The sequence below is a fragment of the Glycine soja genome, chromosome 20, assembly GCF_004193775.1.
Source record: "Glycine soja cultivar W05 chromosome 20, ASM419377v2, whole genome shotgun sequence".
NCBI lineage: Eukaryota > Viridiplantae > Streptophyta > Magnoliopsida > Fabales > Fabaceae > Glycine > Glycine soja.
The window spans coordinates 50,501,402-50,515,217 of record NC_041021.1 but is presented as its reverse complement, the minus strand read 5'-3'; the positions used below and the strand labels follow the sequence as shown (position 1 = coordinate 50,515,217).

The 13,816-nt window shown below is 37.2% G+C and overlaps 3 protein-coding genes across 3 annotated transcripts; 1 reads left to right on the top strand and 2 right to left on the bottom strand.

Moving 5' to 3' along the window:
• Positions 1-653: 653 nt before the first annotated feature.
• LOC114401400 (protein TONNEAU 1b-like) lies at positions 654-3,447 on the bottom strand. The gene is made up of 8 exons (XM_028363911.1): positions 3,247-3,447; positions 3,019-3,151; positions 2,623-2,711; positions 2,385-2,504; positions 1,406-1,539; positions 1,244-1,269; positions 1,005-1,161; positions 654-860 (listed from the first exon to the last, which is right to left on the bottom strand). Exons 1-8 carry the CDS (start codon positions 3,331-3,333, stop codon positions 812-814), a joined length of 795 nt encoding a protein of 264 aa, XP_028219712.1. The 5' UTR covers positions 3,334-3,447; the 3' UTR covers positions 654-811.
• A 605-nt stretch (positions 3,448-4,052) lies between these two features.
• On the top strand, positions 4,053-7,343 carry LOC114403007 (leucine aminopeptidase). The gene is made up of 4 exons (XM_028365716.1): positions 4,053-5,111; positions 5,184-5,417; positions 5,680-6,006; positions 6,703-7,343. The coding sequence occupies exons 1-4, from the start codon at positions 4,137-4,139 to the stop codon at positions 6,997-6,999; spliced, it is 1,833 nt and encodes a 610-aa protein (XP_028221517.1). The 5' UTR covers positions 4,053-4,136; the 3' UTR covers positions 7,000-7,343.
• Positions 7,344-7,954: 611 nt separating this feature from the next.
• LOC114402996 (casein kinase 1-like protein HD16) lies at positions 7,955-13,291 on the bottom strand. Its single transcript, XM_028365706.1, has 16 exons — positions 12,684-13,291; positions 12,146-12,259; positions 11,973-12,046; positions 11,792-11,861; positions 11,658-11,713; positions 11,022-11,093; positions 10,788-10,882; positions 10,636-10,702; positions 10,395-10,524; positions 10,079-10,297; positions 9,849-9,976; positions 9,552-9,726; positions 9,380-9,470; positions 8,756-8,913; positions 8,404-8,592; positions 7,955-8,322 (listed from the first exon to the last, which is right to left on the bottom strand). The coding sequence occupies exons 1-16, from the start codon at positions 12,993-12,995 to the stop codon at positions 8,263-8,265; spliced, it is 2,010 nt and encodes a 669-aa protein (XP_028221507.1). The 5' UTR covers positions 12,996-13,291; the 3' UTR covers positions 7,955-8,262.
• Positions 13,292-13,816: the final 525 nt, after the last annotated feature.

The following is a 13,816-nucleotide window of genomic DNA, read 5'->3' as shown; positions in this document are numbered from 1 at the left end:
AATTTTTTTTCCTAGCACGATTGTCAAGATGTAACTTTCTTTTTTCACAGCAGACATAAAAGTTTGAGAACCAAGCAGCACTAATATCTTCGGGAATCCGGAACAGAAAGAATCTACCACCTATTTGTATTTACTTGATAGAACAGAATGGAATGATTGAAACTACATAAATAGAACAGCCGCATTCATGACTCGGGCTCCTCTCGCTACCCAATTGAAGAAAGCAGTATGAAAAAGGTAGGCACAATGGAGAGTAGAAGCGACATACTCTACCAAACTCGTCCTAAGGCATTATTACCGAATAAAATTTAATAAAAACTATAAAATTATGGATAGAGCTTATTAAATAAAGAAAAGAGACCAAAAAAAAAAAAGACAATCTGATTTCCAATTAATTTTGGCCAATAATAACAGTATCCAAAAAATGTATTAAACTCGTGAAAAGATTCAAAATTCTCGTATTCAATCATTGTCATTTGTCAAAAGGGGGAAAACTTTCGTACCGTCAAAAGCAACAACCTTTCACTAGCAAAACATATTTTACTAGATGCTCAAAAATATATGGCCCTTAATTTGGTGCTTATCATGTTTGCAAACTTGAGCTAAAATTATCGAAACTCAATAATTTTTTAACTATAAGCCAAAAAGGGAAATTTAAGAGAGAAAATAGCTCATAAAAAAACACTAAACACATCACAATTAAATGATCTTACATCAAATTAGGCTCATTCAATCATCATCAGAGGCAGAAAATTAAGAATACACAGTAAAATACAGGAGCAGATTGCAATTATGCATGCGATGTCTGTCCCTACACGTGATCCCTGCCATCATCCTCATTGATACCATCTCCAGCGTGTCTGCAAAACAAAGACAATCAGAAAATATTAATGTTTTTTTTTAATATCTTCAGAACCAACCATTGAGATGGTGATAAGATCTAAAATATAAATGCTTTGTGACTAGTAACAAAAGAATAAAATCAGAGTTGCATCAAAACGAACCGCCAAGAAGATGTTAGATTCCGAGCTTTTCTGTCCAATTGAAGATTTTCCAAAGCACTTGAAGCTTGAATTATGTCCTCAGGAAGTTCATCCCTGTCATATCGCCAATTGTAATCATCCTTCCTATAAGCAGACATGGAGGATCCTCCTCTTCTATCTGAATGCTTGAGTGTAAATTAAAGGAAATTTCAAGCATATAATTAATGTAAGGTAAAAAGTCAATTACAGGAAATACCCACCAGATGCCTGAGATGAAGGAACGGCCCTGTAACAAACAGGTGAATTACTTAAAAAAATGTCTACCAAAAATGAAATCAAGAAGATCCGGGAACATCAATATATAAAATAAAATAATAAAGTAGTACAAGACAACTTGTAGAGAAATAATGTCAGCTATGCACCTTCCAAGTGGAGGTAAGCCACCAGCAACAGATGAGGAAGAATGCCTTCGGGGATTCCGTGATTCGGAGTTGGGTAAAGGATCAGCTTCTGAGGTGGTAAATCTCCTACCGCTTGCTCTTGCTTGGGATAAATTCTACAGAAGCATATTCACCGCACGATTAATTAGAAGTCAGTACACATTTACATCAAGTTCTAATAAGATTAACTATGTTTTACACAAGAAATGGTATACCGAGGGTTTGATATCATTTAATATTTAACACTGCACATGACAAATGACTATTTCCCCACTTACTATCATCAACAGAAAGTAACCAACTACCTACACCACTTTAAGCAAACATCTGACTTCTTGATTTTTCTTTCTACACATCAGCTTGTCCTTGTAGTCACGTATGTGCACGTGCACATACACAACACAACTCAATCAAAGAAGGGTTTTAGAATCACCCCAAAAATCAGGTTATAGTGTGTAGGTCATTCAATCCAGGCTGCCTATATATCATTATCTCATCAACTTAACTACTACAATCAACAGTTTCCTTCCCAAATCTCCAAAAATGAAGTCTCAAGTCTCAAATTTCATTACATCATTTCTACAATCTTAAAACCAAAATTAATCCAACCTGAGGACCCTACAAAACATTTCTAAATGGGTCCTATTGCAACAAGGCTTAGAGCTAGCCCAGCGGAAGTACTGCATGCAACATAGCACACAAGTGCAAGGAGACTAGTTCACAAGCTGGGTCATAAAATACAGGAATTGCTTACTAGCTTGAACAGAACTAAAAATTTCTCATAAAAGTGCCTGGCAAATGTTCAATCTAACAAGGCCTTGATTCCGATCCTTCAGGATCCACAATAAAACCCCTCCTAAGCCCAATTTAGTACAAACACCATTATCTAAAAAGATCGGCAGAGAACAAGAGCACGGAACAGATGAAAGAACAATATCATGAAAGCAACTAATTGAAAAACCTCGAGCTTCAAGAATCCTTCAAGCACATCCAAGAGTAGAGGACTATCTCTGTTTCTGTTGAGATCATATCCATTTTTGGTACTAAACTCCTTAAGCTCTGTCTTCCAAAAATCTTTCTCCTGCAAAAATGTTTATTCAGCCAAATGCCTCACGACGGGAAAAAAAAAATAACAGAAAGCAACAGCCAACAGGAACGCAGATACTACGGAAAAATAAAAACAAGGATTCATTAATTACCAAATTACATTCCGGAAGATAAACTTTTAGCGTATGACTGAGCTGCGCCCAGTCAAGGTATTCACATATCATCGCCGAAAGAAGTCTCCCTGCACAGTGAATACCAAAACTTAGAAACGAAATATAGCTACGAATGCATGATAACCTAAAAAATCATAGCACTAACAGTATAGGATTTATGACATGCTATGCTACAAAACATAACCATCATCTCTAGACATTTTTCGTATCCAAACGATGAGTCAGATCGGAAAGATTACGAGCAAAGGAAAAACAAGAAATAACCGTAAATGAAGCTCGTTATATATTCAGGTAACAACACGACGAGAGAATCTAAGAATATTGCACTCTTGAAACATGGAGAAAAAGTTGGTTAGGGATCGAGAAGAAAAGAACCTGGAGGAGAAGCGTGAAGCTGTTTAGCTCGATCGTTGCAGCTACCAAGCAATGCAGGAGGTAGGGCTTGTTCCTTCTCGATCACATGATCTTCCTCTTCGATGGCCTCGAACACACTCGCTCTGAGTTCGGCCTGAGACAAAAAAAAAAATAAAAAATGGAAGAATAACCCTAAGTTGAAAGAATTGAATGGATCTACGGTGAGGAAACCCTAAGGTATGTACGCACACGGATCCTGGCAAGGACGCCTTTCTTCTCGAGAGTGCGAGTGACCAGTGTCTTCAGGTCCATCATTTCCCTCGTGTAGTCGTCCATTTCTCTCTCGAACAATTAACACACCAAACTACTTCTTCTCTTTTTCTTCTTCTTCTTCTTCTTCTTCCCTCTTCTGTGTTGTGAATGTGCGCGATTGCAAATATTCATCGATGAAAATATTCATCGATTTCATCGATGACGTTAGAGTGAAGTGACTATGGGCCGGCTCGCTTCTCTACTTCTACGGCCCAAACCCACTTCGTCATTGGATTGGACCGATCCCTTCTTCTCTTTTTTTTTTTATTCAACCGAGGCTGTCGTTTCCTATACCTTAACTTTTCTTCCAAAATGCCGACTAACCCGAAATATAAAATTAAATTCCAGATTGATTACACATTTAGTCTTTTGAAATAATCAATCCGAAATTTGAAAAAAAAAAAAAAAGAAGTTGCAGGAAGCAACTTAGAGTACAAGCCTTCAACAAATCCTTTCTTTTAATATTAGCTAAATTGTATTCTTGATCCGTCATTTTAAAAAATTCATAATTTTAATTTAATTCTCACTTTTTCATATTTTCTTTTTTACTTTCATCCAATTAAACTTTAGACCTATCATATTTACTACTTAAAGCACTATCAAAATATAATTTAATTAACTAAAACATAAGAAATACAAATTTAATCCAAAAAAATAATTATTTTGCCTTATTTACTTCTATGTAGTAAAGCAGAATAAAGTTGTCCGTCCCTTGGTGCTTCTTTTTGCCTTTAAAACATATAATCAGAGCATAGCATCTTAATACTCTTGATGTTCTCTGGTCTTCCCTGAAAACTAATAGAGAGAGAGAGAGAGAGTTTAGGAAGATGGCAGCAGTTGATCCTCACTCGTTCACGGACTCAAGGCAAGCAAGGACAAGGCACGTAGCCCTGAGTCTCTACCTGGACTTGCCCTCATCCACCATCCACGCCTCGGCACTCTTCAGTCTCCAAACCCCCCACAGCGGCCCCTTCTATCTGGACACCCGCTCCCTCACCATTCACTCCGTCATCCACCCCAAAACCCAGACCCCTATCCCCTTCTCTCTCTCTGACCCTGACCCCATCAAAGGCTCCCTCCTCTCCTTCACTCTCTCCGACCACTCCTCCTTCCTCATCTCTTACTCCACCTCCCCTTCCTCCTCCGCACTCCAATGGCTCCTCCCTCCCCAATCCTCCCACCCCTTCGTCTACACCCAGTGCCAATCCATTCATGCACGCTCCGTCTTCCCCTGCCAAGACACCGCCGCCCTCAGAATACAATACTCCGCCCTCCTCAACGTTCCTTCTCAGTTATCCGCCGTCATGGCTGCCCGCCACGTGGAGCGTCGCTCGCCCAAACACGACGACGCCGTTCATGTCGTTTTGCCGGACGGGGAATCGTGGTGTGCTCAAGGGAGGATTGTGGAGGAGTTCGTCATGGAACAGTCCGTGCCGCCTTACCTCTTCGCTTTTGCTGTTGGGGAGCTTGGGAATCGGGAGGTGGGTCCCAGGACAAGGGTCTACGCCGAGAACGCGGCCGCTGTGTTGGATTCCGCCGCGGCCGAGTTTGCCGGGACGGAGGATATGATAAGGGAAGGGGAGAAGCTGTTTGGGCCATACGAATGGGAGAGGTTTGATTTGCTTGTTTTGCCGCCGAGTTTTCCTTACGGGGGAATGGAGAATCCCAGGATGGTGTTCTTGACGCCCACTGTTATTAAGGGGGATGCCACCGGTGCACAGGTTGTGGCTCACGAGCTTGCTCACAGTTGGACTGGGAATTTGATCACTAACAAGACCAATGAACATTTCTGGTTGAATGAGGTAATATTCTCCTACTAGTGCGTTTTGATTTGATGGCGATCATGAGATTGTTGTTCTTGATTTTGGTTTTAGGGATTCACTACTTATGCGGAGAGGAGGATTGTGGAGGCTGTCCAAGGAGAACAAAGAGCCGCGTTGAATATTGGAATCGGTTGGAGGGGTTTGAATGAGGACGTTGAGAGGTTCAAGGACAACTTGGAGTTTACAAAGCTCAAAAATAATCAGGAAGGAATTGACCCAGATAATGTCTATTCTCAGGTTCCCTATGAGAAAGGTTTTCAGTTCTTATGGCGCATTGAGCGACAGGTATCTGAATTTATTTGCTTCTTCTGATATGTAACATGCTCGCTCTGTGCATCATATTCCTCTTTCTTTCTTTTTTTTGGGAGAGATTCTGCATTAACCAAGAGTAATAATATGTTCACATGTGTTTGCTTTTCTCTTTTCAATTTCGGTTGGAAAACATATGCATGCTTTGTTTGTCATTCAGGAGTTAAACTTGAACCTAATTTATTGGAATTAGGTATTTTTTTTTCTTTATTTGTTAATTTTCTTATGGATGGGACAGGTTGGGAGACCTGCATTTGATGAGTTTCTGAAGAAATATATTGATACCTTCAAGTTCAAATCCATTGATACCGAAACATTCCTTGACTTCCTTAAAGCCAACATCCCTGGCATAGAGAACCAGATTGACCTATTGCTGTGGACTGAAGGTACCGGCATTCCTCCTGATGCTTATGAACCTGAATCCACTGCTTATAAAACGATTGTATCACTGGCAAATGAGTTCACAAATGGGAGGATGCCAAGGGAGGATGAAGTTGCTGGTTGGCAAGGTCAGGAGTGGGAGCTCTACTTGGACAACTTGCCAAAATCCATTGAAGCTTCTCAGGTTAATACTGTTTTCTCAGTTTCCTACTGGCCTTTTCCTCCCTTCTCTGGCAACTTCATCTAGAATCATAAACTTCTCATTCTCTCTCATATGGAATATTTTGGTTTGTTCAAAATAACCACACTCTTAAAGGAATCGATCCCTATACAGTTGTGAAAGCTGATCCTCCACTTGATTATTGATGTTTAAGGGGAAATTTCTATACACGTGATTTTCATGTTGGGTCATTCATATGACTTGTCATTTCCTAGCAGTTTTCAGATGTTAAGAATTGTTTTCTGGTATTTTGATTTGCCTTTGAACTGCTTGATGTGCCAATGCTTATGGCTGGCAAAACATATGTATGGAAATTCCTTTAGACTATTTTTAATTTAGGTTCTATAACTTTGGTAGTTTCTCTATACATTTCTAATGAATTTGGTATGTTAGCCACAGGCTTTTTCTGATAAAATGCAGTCGAGTACTTCATCCACGACTCTACTAAAATTCAAGCCCATTTTACCGTGCTCTTTTTCATATACTAAGCTCTTATGTATTATACTATCCCTTTTCCAGTGGGACAAAGACAATCTATATGTCAATGTTAGTCATCCATTACATTTGTTGAAACTTTAATGTCATACGCCTCATTGCACATATATTGCCTGTTTACTGTGTGTTCCATCTTAATTCTTTTGTATAATACATGTCATGCAGGTCATAGACTTGGATTCACGCTACAAGCTATCTGAGTCAAAAGATTACGAGGTAAAGGTGTCATTTCTCCAAAGGGCTATTTCATGTGGATGCAAAACTTACTATAATGAGGTAGAGAAAACCTTAAAAGGAGTTGGGAGGATGAAGTATCTTCGTCCACTTTATACTGCTCTTGTGAAAGGCAGTGGGAAGGAAGATGGTAAAGTATTTGCCAAAAGAATATTTTCAGAGGCTCGTGAGTGTTACCATCCAATTGCTCAGGGTGTTGTTGAGGCCATATTTGCCAAGCATCTCTAGAAGGAATAATTCTCAGAATGTTTTATGTATTTGAACATCTGCAAGTTGTCTGAGTGTACTCCTTTACAATAAACATAAGGTTTAATTTTCTTTAACAGCTGCAGCAACCCAAGTTCTTTCATAGTTCTTCCTGTTGGAGCATCTCATCTAGTGGTTTATAGGGTTATAAGAAGAGGAAGAAGACTAGATAGGAATTGGTGATGAAGATTTCAACTGTGAGAATTTTATCCTAATAAGGAGGATATAAGAATTTTTTGTGCTAAAATTTGCTCGGACGGCTTTTGCTTGTGTTTACCTTGTACTCAACTTTCATTATATTAGAGATTTTTTCGTCTTGCGTTGTAGATGTTTTGTCTTAATATTTCTATTCATATTTCTTAAATCACATTTTTTTCAGAATATATTGTGGTCAGGATTAGATATTTTAAAAATAATTATTTGGTTGGGACTTTTAAGAATTTACCATGCATAATAACAATCTTTAATTAAGAGACTATGATTTTTTTTTTTACTTTATTAGTGCATTTAAATTCAATTCTTAATTGTAATTTATAAAGAAACAAATGTACTTAGTCTTTTTTTTTACGTTTTACCTTAATATTCTCTTAAGCACATAACATGTTTCACATAGCAGAAAAAATATATACTTTAATATGATCTATAACACAAACCGTCCAAATATTGAAAGTATTCAAACTCTGTCAAAGACTAAGCATCTGTTTTGTTTTTTAAAAAGTACATATTCTCAAATAATTTCAAGGTAACATGTTTTTTATTGGCAAAGAGCACATTATAAAGAAGCATTTTCCGGTAAAAGATTGGACCACCACATATAAATAGGAATCTCAGCTGTACTACCTTTAATATTATATTAAAGAGAAGATGTCATACAGCTTAATTGCTTCTTATTACAAGAATGTCATGGAGATAATAAATCTGAAAAACCTCAGCAACATACCTGATTGAATATTAGTTGAATTAAGCACGCAGCATGCAGAGACAAAATATAAAACCTTGAATAAACATAATGGAGGAACATATAAAGCTAAACAACATTCATTACTCTGCAACATTCCCCATCCCAGTAAAGCATATAATAGAAGGGGAGGGACAGGGAACAGAACAATATTCTTATAACATAACAAAATAAGGTTCTCTGCTGGCACAACAATTAGTTCCTTTCTACAAAAAGATCTTTTGTGGTGGGGCAGATGACAACTCATAATCCGCTTGTCAATAAAATGCTTTTAAATGTCATGGAAATCAGCATACTGTGCGTCCGTAGCACAAACAGGCAAGGTAAAGGTTTTTTGACCATTTTTCCTGAACACAAGAACCAAAAATAAAGAAAATCAGCCATGATATTCAACCAACGAAATCAATTAGTCATTCATCTCCCCTTACCTTAACATGTGTGCCGGGAAATTGCGATGTACGTAGAGTTTCCTGAGTTTCATCACTGAGTTTGCGCCTCGGAATACTTAATATAAGAGCAGATTGATCCAATGTAGCTGCGGTTGCTGTAATCCTATAACCTTTATCCCAACGTTTATGGATGCCCTCACTTGGATAGAGAAAATCAAGTTCAACCACCTACAGTTAAAAGGTAAATGATGAGAGCATGAAGGAAGTATAGTAACAGGCTTATTTTCCACCATTGCATGACATACTGAACAGAGACAAGAAATCGCACACTAAAAGCATTGCAGAACTGTTATACCAAATTTCATAATGGAATACAATTTTAACAGCAAACCTGTTTACTGAATCCAGCATTTCGAGACATAACAACACCCCAGCGACTTCCAGCAGTAGCCATTGAAGTGACATGAAAACCTTCTCTCCACTTCTTGTTTATCCATTTGAAGGGGAAAGATTCACTCACTTTGTAAGATTGTTGAGTATACTGCGTACCTGCAGAAATTAGATCATAAATCACAACAAAATCAGAGGTAACAGTTGCTGAGCATTATATGTAGAGGTCTTCAGAAACCCACGTGTTCAAACAAAAGCACTAAAAAATCAGATTAAAAAAAGAAGGGAAATAAACGCAAGGTCACAATTGACAACAAACAGAAAGTAACTTATGCAAGCTAATAGAGCCATGTCCAACAGCACCACTATCAACAAAGCATTTAGACAATCATGACAATCATTTCATTTCAGGTACATAATGAGATTCAAAAGATGACTGAATAACTTGAGGTATATATAAAACATAACACAAGTAAATACCAAAACCAGTTTTATCTCCAAAAGACTGCCGGCTGCTGAAAAAATTTCCAATGATATTTGATAACATGATTCATCAACCATGAAAAATAATAAAACCAATTCATCATTTCACCACAGCAAAAAGTGACTCCTTTAGCAATCAAACCTTTTGACATCACCACAAGAGAGCTGCCATTGTTGCTCCCTGCAATAGAAGTGATGTAAAAGTTTTTATCCCACTGCTCCATAATCCATTCCTGCAAAGCAACAGTCACATGGATAATTTTAATCACATGGAATTAGATTAAAGAAACTGCAAGACATACAGCATATTTCACCTTGTGCAAGAAAAAGGTTGACAACTTGTAAACTTGAGCTGTAAAACCAGTTCCAGCATCCATAATAAGGGCCCAAAGATTGCAACAAGAAGACACACAACTAATAAGAAGGCCATCTGCAACCCCTCTCTCGACATGCTGTTCTAATCTTGCATCAGACACATTGTAATGGTACCTGAAATGCAACCAATTAAAAAAGTCACAAGCAACTCATGGGCATAACATACTCAAGTTCACCCTTGTATATCTGATTGCTGGATAGAAGGAAACTGCTAAAAAGAGAAAACTGTGATGTACCTTTGTTTCATTGGAAGTCTTGCATTGTAAATTGAAATCCATTGTGTAGCAGGAATCCCTAAACGGACCTTCTTTCTTGGCTGTGAATCATCATCTTCAACATTCAACCTACCCCGCTTTTGCCCAACCTGCTAAACTATGATTTTGAGTAGACGTACACCAGCCAGTAGAGGAAAAGAAAAAAGTAAGCCAGAAATACAAGACATCCAAAATCACACTTCAGTAATTACCTTTTGGGCACCTTCAGTATTAATTGGCCGCAATGCTGGATTGGGTCCAATCGCACCGTCAAACAAAGATATTAGCTTGGAATAATTAGGTTCTTCATCAAATTTCATATTCACTACAGTCTCAAGAAAATGTCTAAAAGGGGGAGGGCACAAGCAGCACAGTGTCTCGGGAGATGTTCCCATCTTCTTTTTGCAAACAAGGAAGGATTTGCTATCACCCTAACAGACAAGGTAAAATAAGATTGAGATAAAATATGTAAAGGAATGAAATTTGCACAGTAAATTACTCCATAGAAATGTAATTTAATCCATGTACCTGATAACCTTGCCATGGTAATCGGCCCTTATGAAGGAATACTAGTGTGTATGCAAGAGATTCAAGATCATCTCTTCTACTAGCAGTTCTCCCCAAATGAGCATGAACACTAGCATATCGAACAGTTCCTCTACATAAAAAGATAAGGTTCAAGAACATTGATAACAAGAAAACCATTAAAAAGAAGAGAACTGCAAGGGGAAGAAGAAAAGAAAAGAGGGGGGGAGGGGGGGAAGAATACCTAAACATATCAGGGCGTTGATCATAGTCAACATGCTGTCCACTGGAGGTGTCTCTCCATTTTGTTGCTGAGAAACATGAGCACATATTATGAAGGGATTCACAAGAAAGAAACCTCAAATGCACATTTAAACTTAAATTACATCAACTGACCTAATCCAAGGTCAACAAGAAACAGTTTCTTCTCTTGCACTGTAGCTGGCTGACCAAGTAAAAAGTTTTCCGGTTTTACATCTCCATGCACATAACTAAAATGAACAGCAATAACAAAGAGATCATGTTTGTTGTTTGGAATTCAACAGAAATAAAACTGAATCAATTTATGGACATTCTAAAACTCACTAAGTAGGAAGATGAAGAAACAAATATGTTTGACTAATAACATACCCTTTTGAGTGCATCTTTTCAAGTATTGATAAGGACTCAACCGCTATACATGAGACCATTTCAGAAGACATCCTAAACATTTATTAATAAAAAAAAAAACAATAGGTCAGGGAAAGAAAAAGGAAATTGTAACAATTCTAACAAGATCTATTGCATATATTCAAACTAAGGGCGTGTTAAAGGCAAAGTAGAAGCAATTCAATGAAGCAAAAAGCACACAAGGAAAAGAAACAAAAGGTTAAGGTAACAGTGGTGGAAGTTGATGGCACAAATAATAGATCCAGGAAAAAAATAATATACCTTTAGACAAAATGCAAGCATACAGTGAGTAAAGCCATAAGAATTATTCACTAGTTTTATATATAATATAAATGGATACCAACAAATATTTTAGTAAAACAGAACATGTACAACTAGTTGTCACTCACACAGTTTAGCATTTTCTTATATATTATTCACTTAATTATATACTCGGAAGAGAATAAATTTGAATTCAGTTGCCTTGTTTAAATGTGAACCTCATTAAAGAAAAGCCAAAAGCAAATGAAATCAGTATATTGCAACCCTTGTTTTAATACCATGGCATATATCCTATAAACAATCATAAAACCAAGATACAGGCACGCTTAAACTCACATTTGGCTTGAGGAATTCCAGAGATCCCACAAACTTGGACCAAGTATGTCCATAACCTGCATATAAACGCAGTAGTTGAACAGTTAAGATGGCAATGATATAGTGCAATGATTGTTGGGTAGAATAGATCATACCATCACATAATATTCTCCTTGTCTTCCTTTGTAGTGTACTTTTGGTATTCCATAACTACCCCCAAGGGTGCTTTTGACATAACATAAAAGTTAAACTTTAGCTATACATACTTGATCACAAATCAAGATAAATTTATTTTAAAAAATTAGTAAAATAACATAAACGTAAGAAAGTGCCTACTTGTATACTTGCCACTCGTAAGGAGGGCCATAGTTACAGCCCTTACTGTTCCTATGTTCAAATTTCAGAGCCACCTGAGAAATGCCAGATAGAAATCAACTTAAAGCCAAATCAATGTCAAAAGTATCAAACAATTTAGCACACAAAGCCTGGATGAAATTAGAGGAACCTACCTCCACAGCTCCAGCACCTGTTGCACGCTCCCGACGGCCAACAAAAACCTGACCAAATCCACCTTTACCCAATTTTCTCTCTACCTTGTACATGGGCGATCCTCCCACTTGAACCTTTGGCATTGAAAGCAAATTCAAGTTTCAAAATTTATTAAAATAAATTATTCAACGAGATGAGCAACAACAATATCCCAACAACAGCAAAAGTGACAACATGTGTTAATTTTTCTTCTTTTATTTGGTGGAAATTTATATGTATACAATCCAGTCGCTAAATTTATCAATTTCGAGACAAGTAAATTATTTCCATCATCATAGACCTAGAATATGACAACTTCATAGCAAATTATTCCATGAATTTATGAACATTTGTAACAAATTCAGTCCCCAAATTTGATCGAGATGACGGAAGAAAGACAAATTTGCAATAGAGTTGACTGAATCAGGGACTAAAACATTGCATACGCAGATTTTTCACTTTCCATGACCAAATCAATTGCAGTCAGATAAAAAACAAGCAAGAGTCACAATCACATACCCTATCAGGAAAAGGAGGAGTGGTGGCATCCTCCTCAGGCTTATTACCACTCAACCCACCGCTTTCGTCACCCATATTCACCCCCACACCAACTTTCTTTTTCTCTTCTTTCGCCGGCTCCGGTATCGGGATCAACGGTTCCGGTATCGGTATCGGGATCAACGGCTCCTGGCGCTCCAATTCCTTCGCCGCCAATCTAGTCCTAGGTCTCCCTCTCGGCGCCGCACGAGCCTTCAACTCCTTCCTTGCCGGTTCCGATGCTTTCTGGCCACGGCCACGCCCACGTCGCACTCCTCTACGAAGCTCTGGCATTCTCTAAACCCATGCAATCGATTCGCAGTTCCGATAACCTCCTTCGTCATATGCTCTACCGGAACACCGATACACGATTCATGTTTGAAATTGTGAGAATGAAACGGAAGAGGGAGAGAAAATTTGTCGGGAAAAATGACAAGATAGCAATGGGAATGGGGGTTTAAATTGAAGGATGAGAGGATTGGGATTAGGATTAGGGTTGGGGTTTGATGACTGAGCAAACTCGGGAGCAGATTAACCGGGAAAGGGAAAGTAGCGGCAGGCAAGAACAGCCTTACACTGTACAAGATGAAAACGGAAGTATATAAAATTTATATATTTTAATTTCTTTTTTAAGAAAAATAATTGTTATTTCAATCTATTCTTAGATTAAAACATACTAACAAGATCCATTGATAAGGGTTAGATTCATAGAAGAATAAAAATCCATAAGTTATTAATTAATAAAAAAATCCATAAGGATTAAGAGATATTTACGTGGATAAAAATCAAAACATATGGAATATTTATATTGTTTATAGATGCTAATTAATTTTTAAAACATTTATATCTTTCATATATTCTAAACTAATTTTAAATGATTAAATAATTTATTTTTAACGATAATATAACAAATTAAATAAAATGAAACTTACAACATAAAGAATTTTTTGCAGTTGGAGATTAACAAGTTCATTGACTTTCAAATGTATACTTAATATAATTTATAATTTATTGACAGTATGATTCTTTTTATATTAATTATTTATAAAAATTATACTCACAATGTATTGTTAATATTTTTTCTAAATTGAAATTTTATAATTAATTCTTTTATA

What these genes read in the sequence shown, in the direction of transcription:
- LOC114401400 (XM_028363911.1), bottom strand. Translation starts at nt 3,333, where the DNA reads ATGGACGACTACACGAGGGAAATGATGGACCTGAAGACACTGGTCACT. An exon ending in GCTTCACGCTTCTCCTCCAG is followed by an intron (nt 2,712 to 3,018) that starts GTTCTTTTCTTC and finishes TTCACTGTGCAG; the next exon opens with GGAGACTTCTTTCGGCGATG. An exon ending in AAGGATTCTTGAAGCTCGAG is followed by an intron (nt 1,540 to 2,384) that starts GTTTTTCAATTA and finishes ATGCTTCTGTAG; the next exon opens with AATTTATCCCAAGCAAGAGC.
- LOC114402996 (XM_028365706.1), bottom strand. Translation starts at nt 12,995, where the DNA reads ATGCCAGAGCTTCGTAGAGGAGTGCGACGTGGGCGTGGCCGTGGCCAG. An exon ending in AAGGAGAATATTATGTGATG is followed by an intron (nt 11,714 to 11,791) that starts GTATGATCTATT and finishes GTTTATATGCAG; the next exon opens with GTTATGGACATACTTGGTCC. An exon ending in AGACTTCCAATGAAACAAAG is followed by an intron (nt 9,727 to 9,848) that starts GTACATCACAGT and finishes GTTGCATTTCAG; the next exon opens with GTACCATTACAATGTGTCTG.
- LOC114403007 (XM_028365716.1), top strand. Translation starts at nt 4,137, where the DNA reads ATGGCAGCAGTTGATCCTCACTCGTTCACGGACTCAAGGCAAGCAAGG. An exon ending in AACATTTCTGGTTGAATGAG is followed by an intron (nt 5,112 to 5,183) that starts GTAATATTCTCC and finishes TTTTGGTTTTAG; the next exon opens with GGATTCACTACTTATGCGGA. An exon ending in TATGGCGCATTGAGCGACAG is followed by an intron (nt 5,418 to 5,679) that starts GTATCTGAATTT and finishes TGGATGGGACAG; the next exon opens with GTTGGGAGACCTGCATTTGA.